Consider the following 25,128-nt stretch of genomic DNA (forward strand, 5'->3'; position numbering starts at 1 on the left):
GAAGGAATTTTTCCCCCTCTAAGGTAAATTGGAGAGGCTTCAGATGGGTTTTTGCCTTCCTCTGGATCAACTGGCAGATAGGTAGTTAAAAAAAAAAAGGTTGAACTCGATGGACGTGTGTCTTTTTTCAACCTTACTTACTATGTTACTATGTATAACACTGATGCCCATTTAAAGTTCATAATTTGGTATTCCATATTAAAAAAGGCCACTTGTTATAATATGATGCCCCAGTTACCCTACATTTTTCTATGTTGCATACTTGATTATCTTAACTCACCATTGTGGGACATGCCAAGGCTCAAACACTTATTGAATCGGCAGTATTGACATTTGTTCCGATTTTTCTTTTGGATCTTACAGTTGCGGTCACAATGTTCATACTGCAATCTCATCCGTATGGTGCGACGGAAAAATCCCTGTGAAGTAAAAAAAAAAACCCCAGAATATATGAATAAACTATTTCAACTAAATGTTTTGTTATTATTACGGTATGGGATCCGTTATCCGGAAACCCTTTATGAAAAAATATAATAAAAAAAGGTGAGGCTGTTTTATTGGGCAGTTTAACAGTGTTACAGTGATACTGACACTAAACATTTTCTTTTCAAAATATTAATCTACATGAAAAGATAACTATAGGTCATGTTGATCATTTTTCACTGATAGTTCTGCTTTTGTAACTAATTGTTACTTGAAGTTCCTAAACCTGACTGTTTTGCCAACCTGACTGTCCCTTCTTAATCGGTCAGTTAGAGATTCTAATGCTAACAGACTCCTGCTGCACAAATATCGCAGCCCCCTCATAGAGGAACAGGGTAGTAAGAAAGGTAATGTAAAAGCATCAGGCAAATACTTTTATGGCAAAATTATACATAGCATTCAAACACAATGTTATGATAGATAATAAAAAAGGTTATTTTCTGATGTCAGTATCTCTTTAAGTCCGTAGGCCTGCAAAACAATTCTTTTAAGTGTTGATGTATTTACAAAAGGTTTTAGGATTTGTGACGATGATTTCCCCTTGGTTTTAGGAGTGACAGACAGATGAAGTAATGTATAAAGTAAATAGTTCCACAAAATAAGTTCACTTGCTTGGATTGATTTTTTTAAATGAAAGTTTTAACCTAATGGGACTGTTTTTTTAATAACTATGTTGCTATTAAGTATGAACTCTCTGTCACATACAACAATTTGATGTTTTACATACTAAACAACTTCAACCTGTTATCTATCTTTACCTCCTTTATAAGTAAATGTTTTGCTTTCTCCTACATTTATTATATATACACATTGGTTTAAAGATTTAGGTTAACTTTTAGTTATAGAATGGCTAATTCTAAGGGACTTTTCAATTCGCATTTGTTTTCGTTTTTTAATGTTTTTTAATTATTTGCCACCTTCTTACCAGCATCGAAATTGGGGTCACTAACCCCATCTAAAAACAAATGCTCTGTAAGGCTACAAATGTATTGTTATTTTTTATTACTTATCTTTCTATCCATGGCCTCTCCTATTTATATTCCAGTCTCTTATTCATATAAATGCATGGTTGCTAGGGTAATTTGGACCCTGCAGCTAGATTGCTGAAATTGCAAACTGGAGAGCTGCTGAATGAAAAGCTAAAATAAAAACCCAAACCAGAAATAAAAAGTTAAAACCAATTGCAAATTGTCTCATAATATTACTCTCTACATCATACAAGCAGTTAGGGGCCGATTCACAAAATGTCAAATATCGAGGGTTAATTAACCCTCGATATTCGACTGGGAATTAAAATCCTTCGTCTATCGAAGTCGAAGGATTTTAGTGCAAATAGTGCGATCGAACGATCGAAGGAATAATCCTTCAAATCGAACGATACGAAGGATTTTAATCCAACGATCGAAGGATTATCCTTCAACCAAAAAAACTTAGGAAAGCCTATGGGGACCTTCCCCATAGGCTAACATTGACTTCGGTAGCTTTTAGATGGCGAACTAGGGGGTTGAAGTTTTTTCTTAAAGAGACAGTACTTCGACTATCGAATGGTCAAATAGTCGAACGATTTTTAGTTCGAATAGTTCGATTCAAAGTCGTAGTCGAAGGTCGAAGTAGCCCATTCGATGGTCGAAGTAGCCCAAAAAACACTTCGAAATTCAAAGTTATTTTACTTCGAATCCTTCACTCGAAGTTAGTGAATCAGCCCCTTAATTTAAAAGGTAAACAACCTCCCAGAGGAAACCACATAACTTTAGAAGATATTGAGTTGCTTGGACCCATATATACTTTGCACAAATCCATTTCAGATTGCTGACAGGATCAGACTGCAAGTAAAAGCAGTGCATAGAAATCTTTGCTGGGCTGGAGGGTAGCAGATTCCCCTAGCCGCACAGTACAGTTGCCCAGTAAAGAAAAGGACAATACACTGAACAGCATTAGACTGTACATCTCTTATCAGCAGGGTCTGCCACCACAGGTCAGGGGGCAGGCACAGGCATATAAGAGCATGCTGGCAGGTTGAACTGGAGGGTCCCATGAGAACGCAGATCCACTGGGGGGTCTTCCGAGTATACTGGAGTGCCAGTCCAACATTAAAACTGAAAAAATATTAATAGGATACTAGCACTAGATGCCAAAGGGTCCAAACATGTCACCTAGAGATGAATTTCAGGATGCCTCCTTAGCAGGCCTCCTATTCCCCCGACAATCATGGGGTCTGAATCTCCTATAAGTGCACTATTGAAGGCATTCAAAATGACACACATAAAAGATAACTTTAAACATGTATGACACCTGTTTTCAGGGGTGATTCTATGTCCTGGGGGCCCTGAGGTGGACTTTACAATGCCACCTTTTCCATTAATAAATCCAGACTATTTGTGGCTTCAGAAAACATTTGCACGTATTTTTAGCACCTGTGTTTTCTCTACACATTTTTTTTAATTGAGGAAAAAAAAAAAACTCAATTTACCAAAGGGGGCTTTTTGCTGCCCCGGTAAACTGTGAGAGACTGCTGCCCCTGCCTGTTATCAAAAATACTCAGGACATGGTTTTTTTTCTGGAAAAGGGATCTTTTAGTAATTCGCATCACCTTATCTAAAGTGGAGTTTTGCATCCATTCATTACTGAATATATTTTAGCTGCGATCAAGTGCAAGGTAATGTTTTATTATTACTGAGAAAAAATAAATAATTTCAAATAACCTCTCCCATATTTGTACTATTAAATTTTTAGGCTAAGAATAGAAATCACATGAAATGCTCTCTTAACAAATACATTATACTAATTTTCTGGAAAAATTACAGACGACACTTATTCAAACCCATATTACTTTTAGTCTATTTACTTTCTTTTATACATTTCCTGCAATGTGTTTTCTTTCTGTCATACCTTGCAACCCTCACACGCATGAACCCCATAATGGAACCCTGAGGCTCTGTCTCCACAGATCTTGCAGTCGACACTCTGTGATGTCTCCTGATGCTCCAGAGGGGTGGAAGGCTGCTCATCTAAGATTGGAGAACGAGGTGGGATTTCTAGTTATGAAAAAAATGCAAAAACAATTGTTAAAAATAGCAACTGGTAAACTTCATCAGATAAGTAGAAGAATGAAAGCAAATATCTGTTACAGAATTAATTTCAATATTCCCAGTATAAATGATCAGTAGATCAAAAATACATTACTTTTCAGACTAGATGACCCACATTTTTTTTGATGTGTTGTGGGCGACCCAGACTCTGCAGGGCAGAGAGCCGGGGTCCACATATTTACACCACTGTCTTCCGGTCACAACTTCGTATAGTAACCCCTTGGAACTGGTAGTTGAAATTACAATGGGTGATTTTTTCTACTGGCAATGGTGGTCAAACTCGCAGTGTCATATTACAGACAGAAACAATTGTATTATACTTTACTGATAAAGCACAAACACATGGTTAAAAATATATATCAACCATTACAAACAAGGTAGTAGGGAAGTAGAACCCTGCTTGAATGGGCATACACTCAACAAAGTATTAAAAAAAAAAAAAAGAAAAAAAAGGTATATGGCAAGTAATGATGACAGTTTCTAAGGACTAAGGTAGAGTTGCTGAACATATTAAGGAAGGTAGCTTAATCCAAGGTCATAATCCAAACAATGTTTTGGAACAGATAGTGAACTGGGTAAAGGATTGCATGCAGAGTGTACTTGCCAAGTGTGGCGTACCCAGTGGCGGAACTACCGGAGGAGCAGGGGGTGCGATTGGGCCAGGGCCCGCACCCCCTCAGGGGCCCCCGGCAGCTCACGCACCACTGATTCCGGGCGGAAAATCACATAAAGAGGGGGATGGGGGGCCTGGCTGCACATCCCACACCAGGGTCGACCCCCCTCTAGTTACGTTTCTGAACGGGATTAGAGGTGAAACCTTGTTAGGGCCATGTAAGGTGCTGTATCTGTGTTAGCTGGTGAAACAAAATTGTGTTGTTGAAGCAGAATCTATGGTTAAAGCATGTCTGGTCCTTGTGAGGCATTCAATTAGATACAGAGCACTAATGATTATCAAGAATACCATCAATGTTACATTGCATATTTACTTAAACTCGTAATTGCAAGTGCAATTTGCTGAAATTGAAAGTGCCTGGCCGGACCAAAATTTAATTCTTAAAAAAATTCTTAAAACCATGAGACTTTTTGTCACACAAAAAAAGGAAATTGCAATCCCATCCTTTACCTCATTTGCACATGTAAATTAGGGGTCAAATTCAGAAATTTGGAAAAATTACAAAATAGTGGATTCGGTGCATCCCTTCCATAAATACTTTTCCTAATTACAACACTATATTTTGACAAATATGGAACTAATGCCATAAAGCAATGATGTATGTGTGAGGGTAGGATAATGAGATACTAATGATGCCAGTTCATCCAAAGTTAATACTCCAAAATTTGTGCAGGCTCCTGATACAGCAGCCCTGGTGAGTCTGGATCACCCCCAGTCTGACGGTTGCCCCTGGATTAACATTGTGCTAAAAAAATTATAACTACTTTATGAAAAATTAAAAAGTGGTGTATAAACAGATATAGTTTAAATAATATCCTTTCAATAATGGCCAGCATAGAAGACTACTGTTTACAATGCCGAAGTCCAAAATAATATATAGCCAATTTCAAAACAGCGGGAACACCAGGAGCATGTGGCAAGGCATTCGAGCTATCACCAACTACAGGATGACAACACCAGCCTGTGGTGATGATGCCTCCCTTCCAGATGTGCTGAATAGATTTTACGCCCGGTTCGATAAAATTAACAACATGAAGGTGTTGAAGACCATCCTTCCACACAACGACCAGGTTCTATGTCTGACCAAGACTGGTGTGAGGAACACTCCCCGCAGCGTCAACCCACGTAAGGTCGCCGGACCCGAGAATGTGTAGACCAGCACTGCTGTTGTTCCAAAGTGCTTCAAGGAGTCCATCATTATTCCTGTGCCAAAGAAGCCCTATGTGTCCTTCCTCAACAACTTTCATCCTATCGCACTAAGATCCACCATAATGAAGTGCTTCGAGAGGCTGGTCATGAGACACACCATCTCACTATCTCTGAATGCACTGCAGTTCAGCTACCATTCCAATCGCTCATCAGACAATACCGTCGCCACTAGCCTGCACCTGACACTTACTCACCTAGACAATAAAGACACGTATGTACGAATGCTGTTCATAGACTTTAGCGCAGCACTCAACACTTGAGTGTTAAGCTGAGTATGTTGGGCCTGAACACCTCTATCTGCAACTGGATCATGGACTTCCTGACCAAGAGACCTCAGGTAGTCCAAATGGGAAGAAACATCTCCTGCACCATCACACTGAACATGGGGTCTCCTCAAGGCTGTGTGCTCAGTCCACTGCTGTTCACACTGTTGACTCATGACTGTGTGGCATTGGCAAGGCATGGGTTGAATCACATCATCAAGTTTGCTGACGATACAACTGTGGTGAGTCTCATCAGCAAGAACAAGAAGTCAGCATATAGACAAGAGGTGGAATGGCTAACGGACTGGTGTAAAGTTAACAATCTGTCTATGAATACGAACAAAACAAAGGAAAAATTTGTTTGACTTCAAGAGAACACGTGGTGATCATTAACTGTACATTGACGGATCTCCGGTGGAAATCGTCAAGAGTACCAAATTCCTTGGGTACATCTGGCGGAGAACCCTTCCTGGACCCTTAACACCAGCTCTATAGTGAAGAAGGTACAGCAGTGTCTCTACTCTCTGTGAAAACTGAAAAAAGCCCATCTTCCACCATCTATCCTCACTATCTTTTACAGAGGTTCTATTGAAAGCACTTAATGCAGTTGCATCACTACCTGGTATGGAAACTGTTTTGTATTAGATCGCAAGATCCTGTAGCAGGTGGTGAAGACAAAAGAAAAGATCATTGGGATCTCGCTTCCCGCCATTGTGGGTATTTACCACACTCGCTGTCTCAAGAAGGCCAACAGCATTGTCGGGATGGCACCCACCCTGTACACGATCTCTTTACCCTCCTGCGATCTGGAAAAAAGATACCGCAGTATTCTGAAAGACTCAGCAGCTAGGTTAATTGGCAGCCCATGACAGGATTAACCCTAGAGCTGCTGGAAGAAACATTGCTTCTTTTACCTACAAATTCCCCCAATCTGCCACAGTGGCTACTAGACAAATAACCAGGAAGAGTAATTTGAGATGGAGTTATATATGCTGTTGTTAGGGATTTAAACACAAAAGTGTGGGGATAGCATTGATGTTTATAGTGCTGCGTAGGTGGTGATGTTTTGTAATACAGATGTTACACATTCATTATTGAAAAATTGTATGCTTTGACATTGTGAAACTACACAGTTATATGGACATATTGTATATACAGTTATTAAAGTTGTGTTTTTAATTACATGGAGTTTGTTAATATCTCTACAGTTTTTGTGGTAGGGGGGGTTTTAACAGACCATCAACACATACAAGACATGTATATGGTAATGGAGCAGCAGTTCCATGCAGTATTTACATAGTAAGTTAGGTTGAAAAAAAAAAAAAAAAATCCATCAAGTTCAACCTTTTAAATCTATATATAACCTGCCTAGCTGCTGGTTGATCCAGAGTATGGCAAAAAAAAAAATTTACACAAATTTGGACAAAAATCCTGACTCCAAGATGGCAATCAGACTAGTCCCTGGATCAACATGTACTATGAGCTATCTTCCATAACCCTGTATTCCCTCACTTGCTAAAAAGTCATCCAACTCTTTCTTAAAGCTAGTCCCTGGATCAACATGTACTATGAGCTATCTTCCATAACCCTGTATTCCCTCACTTGCTAAAAAGTCATCCAACTCTTTCTTAAAGCTATCTAATTGGATGGAATAAATTTGGGTTCACAGTTGTGTGCAAACACTGATACATTACTTACAATTACCTCCTCTACAAATTAAATAAAAGTGGACCCAATACCGAGCCTTGAGGGACCTTACTCTAAGTAGAGAATGTACCATGAACAAACACCCATTTGAGAGAAGTGGGTTTTCATCTTGGAATCTGAACTGCACAATCTGGAACTTGCAGCACTGAGGGCAGCAGCAAACGTGGGGGAGGGAAGGAGGCTCGCAGAGGGGATTCATTTATTAGAAAGGTGGATAGGGTAATCTGCCGTAAGGACCCTTCATGCCGAACAGTCTACTGTTTGCTTGGTGCTAGGGTTCGGCATGTGGTGGATCGAGTGGACAGATCATTGGGAGGGCACACATAGGTACCAATGACAGAGTTAGAGGAGGTGATGAAGTACTCAAGAATGATAAAAAAACTAGACGTAAAGTTGAGGACGAAGACTTCCAAGGTAATTTACTCAGAGATATTACCTGTGCCACGAGCAACGTTAAGAAGACAGCGGGATCTTAGGGACAGATTGATGTAGGGAGGAGGGTTTTGGGCTTTTGGAGAACTGGGCTGATTTCTCAATCAGCTACAGTCTCTTTGTCAGAGATGGGCTGCATCTCAATGATGATGGTGCAGCTGCTTCGGGGGCTTGATGGGTAGAGGGTTGGAGGAGATTTTAAACTAGACGTGGGGGAGGGACAGTTCAGTAAAGGATTAAATGGAAGACAAGTTAGATGAGGTAGTTGGCAAAGGGAAAATGAGGGAGGAGGTTTGGTTTGGGGGTACTGTTAAGGACAGGGAGGACCACATATTATTTGTTTAACCCTTTAAGTGCCAGCAGAATTTCACATTTTGGTTACGCGAAATGCCAGCCGTTTTTGAAACATTTTGTGCTCTCTCACTTTAGGGGCATTTGAGGTGAAACCTATAGTTTACCTAGGAAAACTATACATTGTTTTTTTCGGGAGAAACTGAGCTTTCTAAATCTGCCTGAGTTTTCATGTATTTCCACCTGTGCAAAAAAATTTATAGTGCTAAATACCAAAAAAAAAAAAAAGAAAAATTACCATTTTTCATAGTATATCAATTTATACCAGAAAAATATTTAATTTTACGGATGAAAATCCAACTGATTTGATCTGGTGGTAATCTGCTCGCTTAACGGAGTCGTTTTCACGATTGCTAATATTTATGTACCTAATGTTGATCAGGATAAATTTGTATGTACCACATTAAGCAAACTGCATGAGATCAAGAGGGGACGCTTAGTGGTTGCAGGAGACTTCAACATAGCTTTAGACCAAGTAGAAGATACTTCGAGACCTTCAGGGAAGACCCCACACCCACATCTCCTTAAAATGGCCCAGAAAGTGAGCACACACGTTCATACAAACGCCCTCATAGACCTCTGGAGAGCCTACAACCATAATGTAAGGGACTTTACGTATTATTCCCCGAGACATGACTCCTATTCAAGGATAGACCTCATCCTAGCAGATCCATACACAACGAGTCTGTTGGAATGTGCCTCCATTAAGACTAGATCATGGTCTGACCATGCCCCAGTCGTGGTGGACATCCAAAATCCAATTGACTCGAAGGGCCCCACTACCTGGCGATTGAACGATTCATTATTAACGAGAACTGAACACAAACAACAGATTGTACAAGGAATTCAAGAATACTTCCAACTTAACGCCAAACCTGAAACATCACACCAGACGCTATGGTTAGCTCATAAAGCAGTCACCAGAGGCACACTAATTAAACTTAGCAAACAGGTCAGTAACAATAGAGAAGCCCAACAAACTATGCTAGAGACGAGACTAAAGCAATTAGAGGCTTCCCTACATACCCCTTTGAACCCATTACGACAGGCTGAGATCAAAAAACAAATGGTCACGGACAGGGAACAACTCAATAAATTGATATTGGACAAAACGGAATATAGACTTAAGCTATTAAAACTGAAATACTACACTAAAAGCAATAAGGCAGACAAGATGCTAGCTAACAAACTTAAAGCTGTTCAGGCACAATCTAGAATCAAGCACCTGAATCACAATGGGAAACACATCACCAACCCAAAAGACATTGCAGCAGCCTTTCTGGAATATTATAGGGGGCTCTATAATCTATCTGAACAGTCTCAGGAATACAACCCTTCACAGGCAGACATTCACCGTTTCCTTTCCACAGTGCCACTCCCCTCTATCTCCTCTCAACAATTGGAAACTCTAAATGACCTGATAACGGAAGAGGAGATAACAGACACAATAAAAAAACTCAAAACCGGCAAATCACCAGGCCCGGACGGATTTTCCAACAGCTACTATAAACTATTTTCAGATATACTGACACCACGGCTTGCTAAATTATACAACCATTGGATCTCAGACAACGTGATTAACCCAGAGTTCCTTACAGCTCACATAGTCACAATCCCAAAACAGGGCAAATCTCCGGATTGCTGCGCCAATTACAGACCAATAGCACTGTTAAACACTGATATTAAAATATATGCTAAAATTCTATCAAATAGACTTGCCTCACTTATTCCGCGGTTGGTAAGGAACGATCAGGTCGGGTTTGTCATGGGCAGACAGGCCCCTGACAACACTAGAAAACTGCTGGATCTCATTCACTTAGCAAACAGAGAGGAACACCCCCTGTTGGTGCTTTCTTTAGATGCTGAAAAGGCGTTCGACAGGGTTAACTGGAGGTATATGCAGGAAGTACTGAAAAAAGTGGGGTTTAAGGGAAATATATTGAATGCAATTATGCTTATGTACACTGCTCCGTCAGCAAAAATTAGCATACCCGGGGCCCTGTCGGACGCCTTTCGCATCAGGAATGGAACTCGGCAGGGGTGCCCCCTGTCGCCACTTATTTTTGCATTGATGGTCGAACCTTTGGCAGAGAGAATTCGCCAACATAGAAATATCAAGGGCATCCGAATAGCGGATGAAGAACATAAAATAGGACTATTTGCTGACGACATAGTCCTTACCCTGACAGACCCGACCTCCTCTTTAGCAACTGTATCGGAAGAATTAGCAGAATTTCAAAAGATATCTCACTACAAGATTAACAGTAAAAAGACGCAGGCCCTCCCAATTGGTATTCCTCAAGAAACAGTGAAAAGACTGCAAAAGGAATACCAATTTGAATGGCGAGATACTTATATTTCTTATTTAGGGGTTAAAATCCCCAAGACCCTTCACAATGCCTACCAACTGAACTTCCCACCATTGCTACACGCAATTAAAACAGACTGCAACAAATGGCAAAAATTTGAACTTTCCTGGCTAGGGCGTATAGCTACGATCAAGATGACCATTCTCCCCCGTGTTCTTTATTTATTTCGCACACTACAACTACATATCCCTCCGAAATATATTAAAGATCTCCAAAATGTACTCCAGACATTTATTTGGAAAGGCAAAAGGCCTAGATTAGCCCTAACTACACTGCAGTACCCAACACACTCAGGAGGTTTAGGTATACCTAATGTTTCCCTATACCACAAGGCGTCCCTGCTTGAAAATGTGATAAGGATGCATAGTGACCCTGGTCACAAATCCTGGGTCGATATAGAATCCCACTATTTAGAAGGACACACCATGGCCGATATTCTTTGGCTTCCCCGGCAAGTACGACCAGCAACACCTGCAGCCTTACCGACAACCAAGTTACTTTTGCACACATGGGATGTCCACCGCAAGAAGTATAATTTGGGGTCGTTCCCTTCTCTACTTACCCCTATTACAGCACTCGGACGCCTGATCCCACAAGTACAATTAAGAGACTGGCACGACAAAGGCATCAGATCAGTGGGAGACCTATATTTAGCCAACTCTTGGAGACCTTTTGAGGACCTGCAAAGGAAATATGGCCTAACAGAGAGTTCCAGGTATACATGGCTGCAAATTTGCCATCTGATGAGGACACATTTACCAAGCTACAAAATAATAAAACCCTCCACTTTCATGGAGCATCTATGCAGAACAAGTAGATATGGGAAAGGTGTGCTATCGGATTGCTATAAGTTGCTCCTACAAAAAGACCCTAATCAGAAACTACTATATCAGATACGATGGGAACAGGATCTAGATGTTAGTTTTACACCAAAGGAATGGGACATGATATTTGCGGCGTCTAAGGGTGCAACTAGGTGCACTAATCACATAGAAATGAATAAAAAAATCCTATTTAGGTGGCACCTGACCCCAACCAAGATCCACCGCATCAATCCTAATTATAACCCTAATTGCTGGAGAGGATGCCACACTGCGGGAACCCTATTGCATATGTGGTGGGAATGCCCACAAGTGCGAAAGTTTTGGATCACGGTCTTTGAATGGATAAAAACTGAATTGGGGTGGTCGCTACCCTTTAAGCCTGAAATAGCACTCCTCAACACCAACCCACCAGAATCTACACCTACAATGAGGAAACTATTGTTTCAAATTTTTACGGCTGCTGCTACAATCATAGCAAGGAAATGGAAACTCAATACCAACTATGAACATAAAGATTTAATTACTTTAATCACTTCCTATGCACAAATGGAAGAGATGGCGGCTACGCTAGAAAATAAAAGAGACCAGCATGATAAAATATGGCTCCCATGGTGTCAATATCTTGCTAAGCCATAGAAAGATAGGTCATTTTAGATTTAATTTGCCTATCAAGTCTCTCACATTTGTACACCCTCCCCGGCCCACCCCCTCCCTTCCCTTCCCCAGGTGGATGCGGTTGCCCCTACTGTGCTGAGCAAGCGGCTGTGAAATGACGCATTGAACAGGAGGCTGAGGTATGAGAGCTATATTGTTTATTGTTCATTGTTCACGAGAAATAATACAGCAGCAATGCAGGATATTACATGCAATACTTTATTACTACACGGAACATGTAATGTGTAACATTTTTGTGAATTTGGAAAATAAAGCATTTTCTTGGTTAAAAAAATCCAACTGATTTGGAAAGCCTTATGTCTCTCGAACGTGCCAATACAAGATATGTATAGTTTTAGGGAGATTTAGGACATCTGTACAGCAAAAACTCCCTGCAGTATATTACCGATTTTTGAAACACTAAGGCAGAAAAAGGCATACTTTAGATTCCAAGGCAAAAAAATCCTGAAACCGTAGGTTTACCCCAGAAAACCATACATTTTTAAAAAGTACACATTCTGCTGATTCCAAAATGGGTAACTATGTCTCTCTACTCCCAACTACCAAACATCAACGCTTGTCTGAACATAGCGATTTTTATAAAAAAAAAAATCAAAATTCTGAAAAATCACTTCAAAGGTTTTATTTTGCTGCTCCGCATATCCCACACTATATAAGGTACCAAGAAAAAGCACCTGAAATATGATTGCCAGGGGTCCACTGAACAGTTTGATGCCCATCATGCATAGGTTTACCAAAGTATCTGGCATTTAGAGACACCAATATGGATATATAGTAGATAAAATATACAAGTCAAAACAAAATAAGGCAGTAAAGAGTGAGATGCAAAAAAAAATCCAATAAAACCACAAAAATCAATGTTTTTTTTTCCAGACTAGTGTAATTGGCCGTCAGAATCACAGTTTGAATATTTTAGCTGGGCCAAATAGCTTATACAGTTAGAAACAAGTGAATACGACATATGCAGAGCTGAAAATGCAATAAAATGGCTAAAAATTCAATAAAATGGCTAAAAATGCACCAAAATGGCCAAAATTGCAATATGATCACCGAAATAACATACAAAAGGTATTGCACAGTACGGTTAGCGAATATGCTATTCGCAATAAAACATTTTTTTCAGCCAAAAAAGAGACGATGCGATAAGAAAAAAAAAAAAAGCCACAATGCCATGTATGAGGGAGGGTATGTCTGTTTGTTTAGCAGGATTTAAAAGTTAATGTAATCGAGGAGGTGATGTTAGAAAATGTGGGGGCTGAAGTCTTTTGGGTGGAGTGATTCACCGATTGTAACGCATCCGGCAAGTTAATTATAGAATTATGCTATAGACCCCCTAATGTAAGTGAGGAGGAGGCTAAGCTCCTGATGCAAAATAGAAAAGCCTGCTAGTGTGGGGAAAGTAATAATAATTGGGGGTTTTAATTACCCATATATTGATTGGAGCAACAGTACTGCCAGGACAGTTAATGGGAACAAGTTTATGGCACAAGTTGTTAACCAGAAAAAATGCTATACTGAATCAAGAGATTTCTAATGATCCAGAACGTATAGCAAATGTGCAAGTTTTTTGAACCCCTTGGTATTAGTGACCATACTATGATCTAATTTATTGTCTGGTGCATAAAAAAATACACTGGAGCAACAAAAACCCTTCAGAGCATAGATTGGGGCATTATGTTTTCAGATAAAAACACAGAAGAGAAGCGGTTAGAATTGATGCAATAGTTGAGAATACTCCAGAGATGCTGCTTAAAAAATGTATCAACAAAATGTTGCAAAATAGTAACAGTTTAGAGCAGGAGTGTCCAAACTTTTTGCAACGAGGGCCAGATTTGGTGAGGTGAAAATGTGGGGGGCCGACCATTCAGCTTGACATTCAGCCTGACACTGATATCCCTTCCGAGGTAGCTAAGTAGCGATTTAGGCCCTATCTATTTGGAGTCACATGACATTTCTACTGTATTATTATCCTTTGTTTCTATAGCTCTGACATATTCCCCAGTGCTACACAGAGATTATACATCATTCCCATCAGAGAAGAGTTTCTGCAGCAGCTGAGATCAGACACTACAACTCCCAGCACCCCCTGCCTGGAGCCCAATGACTCGTGTAATAATCATCCAGAGCGCAGGGGATGCTGGGAGTTCAGTGACAGAAGGAAAAGGAGGTGCTGCCAAAACTTGCTATTGCAAACTCCCCCCCATTGTGGCCCGGTCCTCCCTCCTTAGCCCGCCTCTGTGCTCAAGGCTGACAAAAGCTGAACGCAGAGCACGGAATGCTGAGCTGAGAAGGGAGGGCTAAGGAGGGAGGACCGAGCCACAAGGGGGGAATTTGCAGCAATTTTCCCCCCTTCACCAAAAATCAGATGAGAAGCAAAACAAACGTGGGAGAGGAGAGGGAGGGATGAGATTGGAACTGCCAGTCATGTTCAAATGAAGGATACAATTACAGGGAACTGTTTAGTAGCATTTTATACAAAACCCCATGTAACGTGCAACAGTATGATGGTCATAGCAAAGACAAGGAGAGAGTCACTGATATAAATGCTTGCAAAGCAAAGTCGTGCCCTATATTCAAATAAACACAAAGAGCAAAGGTTGTAACTTCAAGTCATTTCCAGAGCACCCCTTCATTCCTTTCTCAAACAGGGTCAGAGGAGACATTCCTATCCTGTGCGTGGCAGTGCGGATGTGCGATGTGTGCAAGCGAGTAACTGCCAGCTGCTGGATGCTGCTGCTTATAAGCAGAGCGCTACTGTGGATGTGGTGGGTTGGTGCTTCGGTTACTCCTGGCTGGATGCTACTGTCTGCCTGCGGCTTGCTGCTGCCGACTGTGTGCACCATTAGGAGTAGCAGCTTAACGGACTGTCTGTGTGCGAGACTGATACTGGCTGCGGAAGTTCTGCCTGCCTCTGCACAAATTTTACCAATCTCAGTTTACAAATTGCTGCTGTCAATGTGCGAGCTGGGTGCTGCCAGCGGTAGGTTGCCGCTGAAGGTGCCAGCCTATGTTGAAGTATACTACTTGCCACTGATAGTCTGGGCACTAGCTGAGAACTGTCCATGGCCAGCAAAGTGTTGGCAGCACGGAGATGTGACTGCAGTGAACAAGAGGCGAATCTGCATGTGTTCTGGAGCAGCTGATCATTACCTGCTGCGGGCCAATTAAAAATGGCCCGCGGGCCGTAGTTTGGACACCCCTGGTTTAGAGTCTGCACCTGAATTACTGACCTGCCAGACTGAGACACCAGAGACACAAACGTTCAACTTTAAACTTAGATTTGGAAAAAACAGTAAAAAATAAATAATGGAGAGTAATTGAAAAAAGTATTTATTTCTGGGGATCTAAAAACAACTGAACTGGAAAAAAAAAGTGTTTGGAAGGTGAACAACCCCTTTAAGAAGTAAATGTAGAAGCACAAAGAATCACCCTATGTGGCTTAATACAGAAGCAAAGAAGTTTATAGGAAACAAGCGAAAGGCATTTAAAAAAAAAAAAAAAAAATCTGTGGGAACAAAAGCTGCATAAACAATATAATAAATGTTGTAAAACTGCAAGCTGGAAGGCAAAGAGTGCGGAGTGCAATCCAGCAGAGGCTAAGACTAACCCCTAATAGTTTTTCAAGTATATTAATAGTAAAAAGATGCAGGTTGAGATTATTGCTCCTTTAAATAATTGTACTAGTATAGTTGTAACAGATACAGAAAAGGCAAATGCGCTAAATCAGTAGTTTTCTTCAGCGTATACAATAGAGGAGTCAAAGTTCTCAGGCTCACTTCATAGCTTTAATAAAGCAGCATAAAGGGCAAACAAAGTCTTGAGCTGTATTAAAAGGGGCATAGAGTTGCGGTGGGAGGGAGTCATTCTTCCACTGTACAGAGTACTGGTCAGGCCCCATCTAGAATATGCCTTACAGTTTTGGTCCCCAGAGTTCAAACAGCACATTATTGAATTAGAGAGGGTGCAGAGAAGGGCAACTAAGCTAGTAAAAGGTATGTAAAATCTTAGCTTTGAGGAAAGATTGGGGTTGTTCATGCTGGAGAAGAGAAACTTAAGGGGTGATATGATAACTATGTATAAATATATAAGAGAGATCAAATAATCTGTGTAATGCTTTACTTACCAGTAGGTCTTTCCAGTTTACATGAGGTCACCCATTCCGATTAGAAGAAAGGAGGTTCCATCTGAATATTTGGAAGGGTTTTTTTTTTTTACAGTGAGAGCTGTGAAGATTTGGAATTATCTACCTGAATCAGTCATACAGGCTGATACATTAGATAGCTTTAAGTAGGAGTTGGATTGCTTTTTAGCAAATGAGGGAATACAGGATTATTGAAGATCACTCATAATATAAGTTGATATAGGGACTAGTCTGATTGCCATCTTGGAGTCAGGATGGAATTTTCCCCCTCTGAGGTAAATTAGAGAGGCTACAAATTGTTTTTCTGCCTTCCTCTGGATCAAGTAGCAGCTAGGCAGGTTGTATATAGATTTAAAAGGTTGAACTTGATGGTTACTATGAATCTGAGCAGTACATGCTGAAAACACAATTCACTGGCACACATGGCAAGCTTGACAAGTACTGCACTTCTGAAAATAAAATTGCAAGGGCTTGCTCTGTTTGAACTTGCCATGCTTCCCGGTGAATTGTTTATTTTAGTATGCTATGAATGGGAGACATATTTTACTATGGCCCATTTAAGTGTAAGAAATAGCGCACTATGGACCATTTTAGCATAAGGGATATCTAACAGTAGCCCATTTTAATGTAAGATATATCACTAAACTAATTGGTAAGCCCCCTTGGATTTTATTTTCAAATACTGGCTACTGTACTCATAGTATAGGCAGCCCTTGTTATTTAGAATTACCACACTAAACAAAATAATGTATAATTTGATTTTCAACATGGCCATTTTTTATAGATGTAAGAAATAGTGTGCAACGCAAGAGAAAAGGCTCCATACAATAGTTTGAGTTAGTAAATACGTATTCCTAGCATGTAACAGGTTTTGTAATTCCTGCTTACATACAAAACATCGTCAGAATGTCAGACGTCCGAATTAATCAAGTGTACTTTTTGGTTTGTACGCATAAACTTTAAATAATAAAACTGAAGAACCCCCAACTTAAGTAATCTTTTCTATGATTCATCTTCAGCAAAAATAGAGAAATAAAAGCAACATAAACGCGTTATGCATACAAAAAGTAATACAATAAATACGTAGGCATTAAGTCCTCCTATTAGGGAAAATAGAGTATTGATTGTTTACCTTCTTTCATCTGTGAGCAATGTGACGTGATGTGAAACTGTTTAGTTCTTTAAATGATGAGCTCCGTCACCCCTCCTTCCTGCGATGCTACTTCCTGTGAATAGAATGACGTCACTCTTGGTGATAGGAATGCGTGTGGGGGAAGTGTACAGCCTTCCAGCATTCCTTTCCGTGTTCTTATTGTAAGCAGCTTATGTTCAAGTAAACATGCATTCCTTCAATAGGTGTCGGAGGAGGCAAGTTTTCCCTTTAAGCACAGCTATAGCAAGGTCTCAAATTCCCTATAATGGTATTTAATGTCAGAACTGCTGATTCTCTGCTTTTCTTAACACCAAAGGTCTCTCTGGCAGTCGGAGTCTCATCCTTGCTACTTTGTTTCTTTTTTAGAGAAACTTTTCAGAGGCTGAGGCTTGTCACATGATGCTGTGTGAAACAGAGAGTACGTGTTAGGTTCTGCTACTGTGTGAGTTAGCGGATGTGGATGTGTGTGACTGTGCATTAAGTGGGGTTATGGCTACCTGTTAGGAGAATGTATAATTGTTTTTATATTAATTCCCATAGTCTGTTTTAGGTCACTCAATCACTGACAGCTGTGTTCACTAGTCAATAATGCAAACAAGTCTCTAAATGTAAACCATTTATTAAAGCAGACGTAAAGTTAAATATACCAGGTAAGCAATTATAACCACTGGGTGGTGCCTAGGGTTGCCACCTTTTCTGGAAAAAAATACCGGCCTTCCTATATATTTATATTTTTTCCCTATTAATAACATTGGGATCAAAGATCATTTTTACCTGCCAGGCCAGTAAAATACCGGCCAGGTGGCAACCCTAGAACTGGTGCCAAATGCTAGCAATCGAAAATGATAGGGGCTACACACACACATTACATTAAAAAACATCCTGCTTTGACACACCCTGACCATAAAAGTTGGGTAGAACACAATTTTGATGCATGAATTCAATCCTAACTAAGATATAATTAATTCTTACTGGAGGCAAAAGAACTGGTTATTTATTCTTATTTTTTAGTAGACATAAGGTATGGAGATCCAGATTACTCCTTATCCAAAAGACCCTAGGTCCCAAGCATTCTGGAAAATAGGTCCCATACATGTATTCGTTTACCTGATACTATGTCTTGTGTTTTGTTAGCAGAAAACTGCACTGGACTGGGGTACTGTGTAAGCACCACATCAAAATCTTCCTTTTTTGCTCTGGGTGCACATGGAAGAGCAATTATGGCCCCTCCCCTGTGCGCTCACCTTTTTGCATCCGGGGGGGTTCACGAGGGCAGAGGAGAGGACCAGGACACTAGTGCAGAGAGCATTATTGCGCTCTCTGTGCTAGAAGTTTGAAAACCGGAAATTCTGCTCTTAAAGTACCAGGAGCTGAATTTATGCCGCCCCTGGTACCTAATGGGGCACTGCTGCCTGAGGTGAGTTTCTCAACTAACTATCCTCATTGGCGAAGCACCCCTGAGTACAGTAAAAAGTCAAACTTAAAAAGCGAACATTTGTTAGAGTAATCAAAATAGAAAAAACTTTCCAACATAGTCATAAATAAATTTTGTACCATCGTTTGATGAATATATATGTGTGATTTTTTTTTTTAAAGGTATATAGTTACAGATATTTTATAATGCAGATAGTGTTGTTCTTTAATCAAGGCCGGTCTCTGTGGCTAAATGTAGCACCCACTACTCTCTTTTCCACAATATATTTTATTGTGGAGATGAGAACCAGTAAGGAGTTTAGGCATCATAGATTTGAAGGGATAATTTTGCCTCTTTATAGATGCCTGGGGAAAATTAGTTTTTTAAAAATACTAATTGGCAGCAGACCAGAGCAATCATCTAAAAAACATGGAAAGGTGAAGAACCATCTCATTGGTTCTTTGTTTTTCTGTGCTCCAAAGTGATATCTCTATGCTCTTGCAATGGTAATTTCCTTTTATTTATTTCTTTGATCAGGGTTCTGGCTCTTAGTGAGTTCAGAATCCACGTAGTTCAAGTCAAATAAACTTTTTTTTACCTCAAGTATGCCCAGTATGCCAACTTCCGTTACAATGGGAAGCCCTTCTTCCATAGAAACTATTTAAAACAATCCTAATTTTTAAAAATGATTCTTTTCACTATAATTCTAAAACAATATCTTGTACTTAATACTATCTAAGATGCACAAATCTGTATTGGTGGCAAAACAGAAAAATTAAAGTATGGTGATCCAAATTATGGAAAGATCTCTTACTGGGAAGACCCCAGGTCCTAAGCATAATAGTTCTTAAATCTATAAGTAATGTTGGTGAATCTGACCTGATCACTATGATCTTCTGCTTTTAAAGTATAGGATGAGCTTTCTGTGCCTCAGATAATAGTTAAGGTTGCATAGACTAAGGCCTATGACATACAGTACAATTCCTCTGAAAGCATAACATCCACCTCCTATGACAAGAATGAATTAGACCCACCTGTTACCCACCTGCCATGATACTTGTGTTTGCATATTCTGGACAAATTCTATCTGATGTGCAAGATGATGTAACTATCAATAAATTATGACTGGACTAAAGTTCTTAGGTAGTGTGCATGCAGGGCCACCATCAGAAATCACGGGGCCTTGTATAGCCCTTTGGCCCACCCCACCCCAGCCCAACCCTAAGCCCCACCACATAGTAAAAGGCCACACAGACTTGATGTAAGAGCTTACCCTAGTGGTCTAGTGGGGGATGCCTGCTGCCCCCTCTGCGGGGATGCCCGCCGCATGTTCCTCCTTCCTAGGCGCCGGTCTAACTGCTGCTTTTATTGGCGCATGCGCACTGGCGTAATGAAATTTCAAATATTTAAAGGTCCATCACACTAGTTTTCATTGCCCGTTATAGGTTTGTTCCTGGTGCCTTTAGCTGTTTGCTTTTCTGATTCTGAGCTTGATTCTGACCCCTGCCTGTTCCTGATGATTTTGACCTGTATCATGATCCATTGCCTGAATTTCGACTACCTCTTCTGCCTTATCCCTCTGATTGATCTCCCGGTTTTGACCCTTGCCTGCCTGATTTTGCTTTGAACGCTGCCTGCCCAGACCGGCATGATTTTTTTACGCTCACTTTCTGCCTGCCTCGACCCGGCCAGTTCCGACTACGATCCCGTTTAATACCTTGTACCACGACCTTCTACCCAAAGACTTTACTAACAGTCGTGCCCCTGTGCTTATCCAGAACCTCTAGCCTTGCACCTCTCGTTTAAGTCCTGGTGGCATCCAAGTAGCTGAGGGGTCCTCCCGAGGCCAACGGCGGTCACACTACAGGTGAAGCACGAGCCAAGACCATGGTGCTTGGCATTTGTTCGGGTGTTGGGTGCCGACCGTGACACTTGAGCACTAAAACAGTAAAAACACCTTTGGCCCCCTCCTAAGTTAAAAAATGGTGGCCAGGGCCCCCTTCAAGTTATAAAAAGTCATTGGTGGCCAGGGCCCCCCTCAAGTTATAAAAAGCTATTGGTGTTCAGGGCTTCCTTTGGTGACCATTGGTGTTCAGTGGAACTTACCTCTGAAGTTTGGCAGATGGTATTCTTCATTGTCCTCTTATTCTGCTCCATTATGTGGCTTTAGCTCCATATTTGGCCTTCAGCTCCCTTGCAGTAGCTTCGGTTCCCTTTGGTTCAGGAGCTTTGGCCCTCTTGTGGCATCTTCTGCTCCCCTGTGACAGCTTCCACTCCCTTGTGGCGGCTTTGGCTCCCTTTGGTTCCTTTTGGTGGATTTGGCTGCTTCATCGATTCAGCTAATCTGGGAAGTGCAGCCCAGCCAGGCACCCCTTTAAACTTGAAAGATATGGGCCTGGGATGACTGTGCCCCCCTGATGGCGGCCCTTTGTGTATGCAAATGCACTCACATTTAACCCCCTTAGGGTGTTCGCATTCAGTCCAGTTCAAATGATTGCAAAAGTCCCAGAGGATGGTCCTGCCGGCTCGATTTAGACTTCCTCGTGGTGCTTCTCGTGGACCGGTGTGTGCTCACCTTTGCCTAACGCGTTTCGCTGTTGTTCTCAGCTTCCTCAGAGGCATAATCCGTGTGGGTTCCTGTCTCCCTTTTTAAAAGCCGTTCCGGTCGAGCGTCACCGTAACCGCTCCTGTTCCTGATCAATGCGTTCCAAGTTCTTGCGTTCCAGCATAGTCACTTCCTCTTTTGCGCAGCTTCCATTTTGTTCTCCTCTACTTCACGGGTTGTCATGGAGATTCGTAGTTCTCTTTAGTACGGGGGCCTCTCCATTTACACATTATAGATATTCACTATGCAGTTCTATACTCCCAGTGGATTACGACATTTACTTTACAAATATTACATATACTTTACAATTTGTGCAAATAGTGATTACAAAGGTTCATGGGAATTGTAGTTCCTCCTGATACTTCCAAATTTAAGGTGCCTTGTGCTTAAAGATTATTTTCTAGTTAATTATCCTAAATATTCAAACTGAATAATTTTGTTTTATTCCCCTATTTGCTTTGGTGCCCCGGTGGTGGATTTCTACAAGTGTTTTACTTGAATGTGTCCTTAATTAAAACCTATTTTGGCATATTATTATCCCTCTTGATATTCGTGCTATTTTTATCTTGATTGTGATAATTCCTTTGACCCCCCCCCCCTGTTCGTAGTTAGTGTTCTCCAAGATTCTATCTATTTTTGTGTATTTCATATCCCCCTTCTATAATACCCTACTTCTTTTGTGCATATGTTTGTTGGTCTCTTTATTCCCTTGTGTATTTTTATCATTTATAAAAATGCTCAGATTTATGTCTATATTCAACCCCTGTGGGGTAAAAGTTTATAAAAGAATATTTTTGAGCCATGTTGGGTTGTGGTTGCTGGTGCCCCTGTGGGGTAAAAGTTTGCATCTTGTAAATCCACTTGCTCTCCTCCTGAAGTGTTTTCCTTACTAGATCCCTTCCTTTCCAGTTACGTTGTACTACGCTTATACCCCAAAATCTTAAACCCTTTGCCTTTTGATCATGATGTTCCTTAAAATGTCTTGACACACTGTGATTAGTTACTCCTTTCTCTATATTTCTCACATGTTTGTTAATTCTCTCCCTCAACTTTCTGTTTGTTTTTCTGGAGGCCGCAAGGGCATTCTAAGCAGTATATCACATTTTGTGTTGTACATTTGATACAATGTTCAATGTTGTATTCTCTCTTTGTGACATTTGATGTAAAGCGTATCTTTTTACTCCCATATTTGCAAGCCTTACAAAGTGCACATTTCCATTCATCCTTTTGTTTCTTATTTTTTGTTCTCTCTGTGGGGATAAAATTGCTAACTAGGATTTGGCCCAGGTTGTTTGCTCTCTTATATATCACTAAGTTTTTGAGGATTTTTCCTTTTAGGAGTTCACCACCCTCTAGGATATTCCAATGTTTATTTAAAATTTTCTTTATTGCCTGTGCTCCCGGAGTATAAGAAGTTATGAATGACAAGCCTAATTGTTCTTTAGTTGTTCCTTTTTTATTTTTCTCTCTCAATAAATCTGCTCTGTCAGTTTCTTCTAGTTTTTTTCGTGATTTTTGAATACGTTTCTTTTCATAACCTCTTTGTTTGAACCCCTCAGATACATAATCCAATTGGTTTTCTAGCTCTATCGGATTGGAACAATTTTTCTTTAATCGACAAAATTGTCCATATGGAATATCTTTGAGCCATGTTGGGTTGTGGTTGCTGGTGCTTAAAACATAGTTACAGACATCTACCTTTTTGAAGTAGGTTTTAAAGTCCAAGGAGTCGTTATTTTTACTTATTTCTAAGTCCAAGAAGTTAATCGTTTCTAGACTATAGGATAATGTAAATTCGAAATTCTGATAGTTTTTGTTGATATCACTAACAAATTTTAACATTTCAGATTCGGTTCCTTGCCATAAAAAGACTATGTCATTTATGAAGCGCCGCCATAGGACGAGGTCACCCCCCCAGCCTTGATGTTATATTGTGTTGTTCCCAGTGTCCCAGGAACAAATTTGCAAAGCTGGGGGCAAACCTCGTTCCCATGGCGGTCCCCCATGTCTGTAGATGATATTTGTCCCCGAACCAAAAGTAATTATGATTCAATATATAGGAGATTGCCTCTATTATAAATTCCTTCTGATTGGTTAACAGAGTTTTGTCTCTCTCCAAGTAGTATGACAACGCTTTTATTCCTGATTCGTGTTGAATTGATGTGTACAGTACTTTAAAGTCCAAGGTACACAAAAAGGTTTCTTGATTTAATTTCACTTTTTGTAAATCTCTAATAACTTGAGTGGAATCTTTTAAATAACTGGGCAATTCCCCCACATAATTTTGTAGTATTTTATCCACATATTCTGACATGTTACATGATATTGAGTTTATACCAGATACAATCGGCCTGCCAGGTGGATTGTCTATATCATTATGTATTTCAGGCAGACAATAGAAGACTGGAATCTTTGGGTTTTTCATATATAGATATTCTCTCTCCTTTTGGTCTAGGATCTTCCTGTGCTGCCTTATCAATTAGTTTTTTATTTTTTTATTAAAAATCTCTGTGGGGTCTCCTATAAATGGTCTCTTCCTTGGGGATGTAGTCTGACTTTTTTTTCAAACCCGTTTGGTAATATCGGGGTTGTCCTAATGTATTTTGTGGATATGGTTCTCTATTTATGATCTCACTATTTGTGAAGGCTCTCTTTAATCTTAATTTTCTAATAGGTTTTTCTGCATCCACAAACAGGTCAAAACCATTAAGCCTGTTAGTGGGTGCAAATGTTAACCCTTTACTTAGAACTGTTTGTTCATGTGTGGACAATGTTATGCTACTTAGATTAAATATTCCTATTACTTTTGTATCTCTGTTCTTTTCCTCAGATTTTTTAGATTTTGCACCTCCCTTTTTTCCCATACTTTGATTTCCATGCTTCCTTCACCTGATATGTCTGTCTCTCACATTCCCATGGTTCCTCCCTTCCTCTGGGTTTTTGTATCCCCCAGACTTGTTCCCCCTGATACCCCTCCTTCTCCCTTTCCCATGTTGTTTGTGGGTATTTGTAATTTCGTTCTTTCCAGGGTGTCTGCCTTTTTCTTTCCCAAGGTTCTTGTCTGTTCTGATATGTCCTTCCTTTTTTGGCCATCTCCCAATTTTCCTGATTTTGTAGTGGTTCCCTCACTTTTATGTTTTCTTTTTCCATCATATTTCTTTCATTGTGCTGTTGTCTGTTCTTTGTGTCTCGTTCTCTGGTGTATCCTAAAAAATACTTCTCCCTAGGTGCTTGATTTAAATTTATTCTATTTTTTTCTATATTCATGCCAACCCCTTGTGACCATGTTTTTACTTGTCCGCTATTATAATCATGTTTGTCCCTTTTAAATTTCATAGATGACAGTCTTTTTATGGCAAGGAACCGAATCTGAAATGTTAAAATTTGTTAGTGATATCAACAAAAATCAGAATTTAGAATTTACATTCTCCTATAGTCTAGAAACGATTAACTTCTTGGACTTAGAAATAAGTAAAAATAACGACTCCCTGGACTTTAAAACCTACTTCAAAAAAGTAGATGTCTGTAACTACGTTTTAAGCACCAGCAACCACAACCTGCATGGCTCAAAAATATTCTTTTATAAACTTTTACCCCACAGGGGTTGAATATAGACATAAATCTAAGAGCATTTTTATAAATGATAAAAATACACAAGGGAATAAAGAGACCAACAAACATATGCACAAAAGAAGTAGGGTATTATAGAAGGGGGATATGAAATACACAAAAATAGATAG

At 40.1% G+C, this 25,128-nt stretch overlaps 1 protein-coding gene across 4 annotated transcripts in view; it reads right to left on the reverse strand.

Annotated features, from left to right (window-relative positions):
- ppard.S (peroxisome proliferator activated receptor delta S homeolog) overlaps positions 1-25,128 on the reverse strand; it is a 71,083-nt gene that overhangs the window by 21,091 nt on the left and 24,864 nt on the right. For 2 of the 4 annotated variants that reach the window (XM_018248095.2, XM_041583008.1), the window contains exons 3-5: positions 17,349-17,771; positions 3,373-3,518; positions 281-419 (exon numbers count right to left, since the gene is read on the reverse strand). In XM_018248095.2, the coding sequence (XP_018103584.1) occupies positions 281-419; positions 3,373-3,518; positions 17,349-17,358 (295 nt within the window). In that variant the 5' untranslated portion in view covers positions 17,359-17,771. 4 annotated transcript variants of the gene reach the window in all.

This window comes from Xenopus laevis, chromosome 2S (assembly GCF_017654675.1).
Source record: "Xenopus laevis strain J_2021 chromosome 2S, Xenopus_laevis_v10.1, whole genome shotgun sequence".
Lineage (NCBI taxonomy): Eukaryota > Metazoa > Chordata > Amphibia > Anura > Pipidae > Xenopus > Xenopus laevis.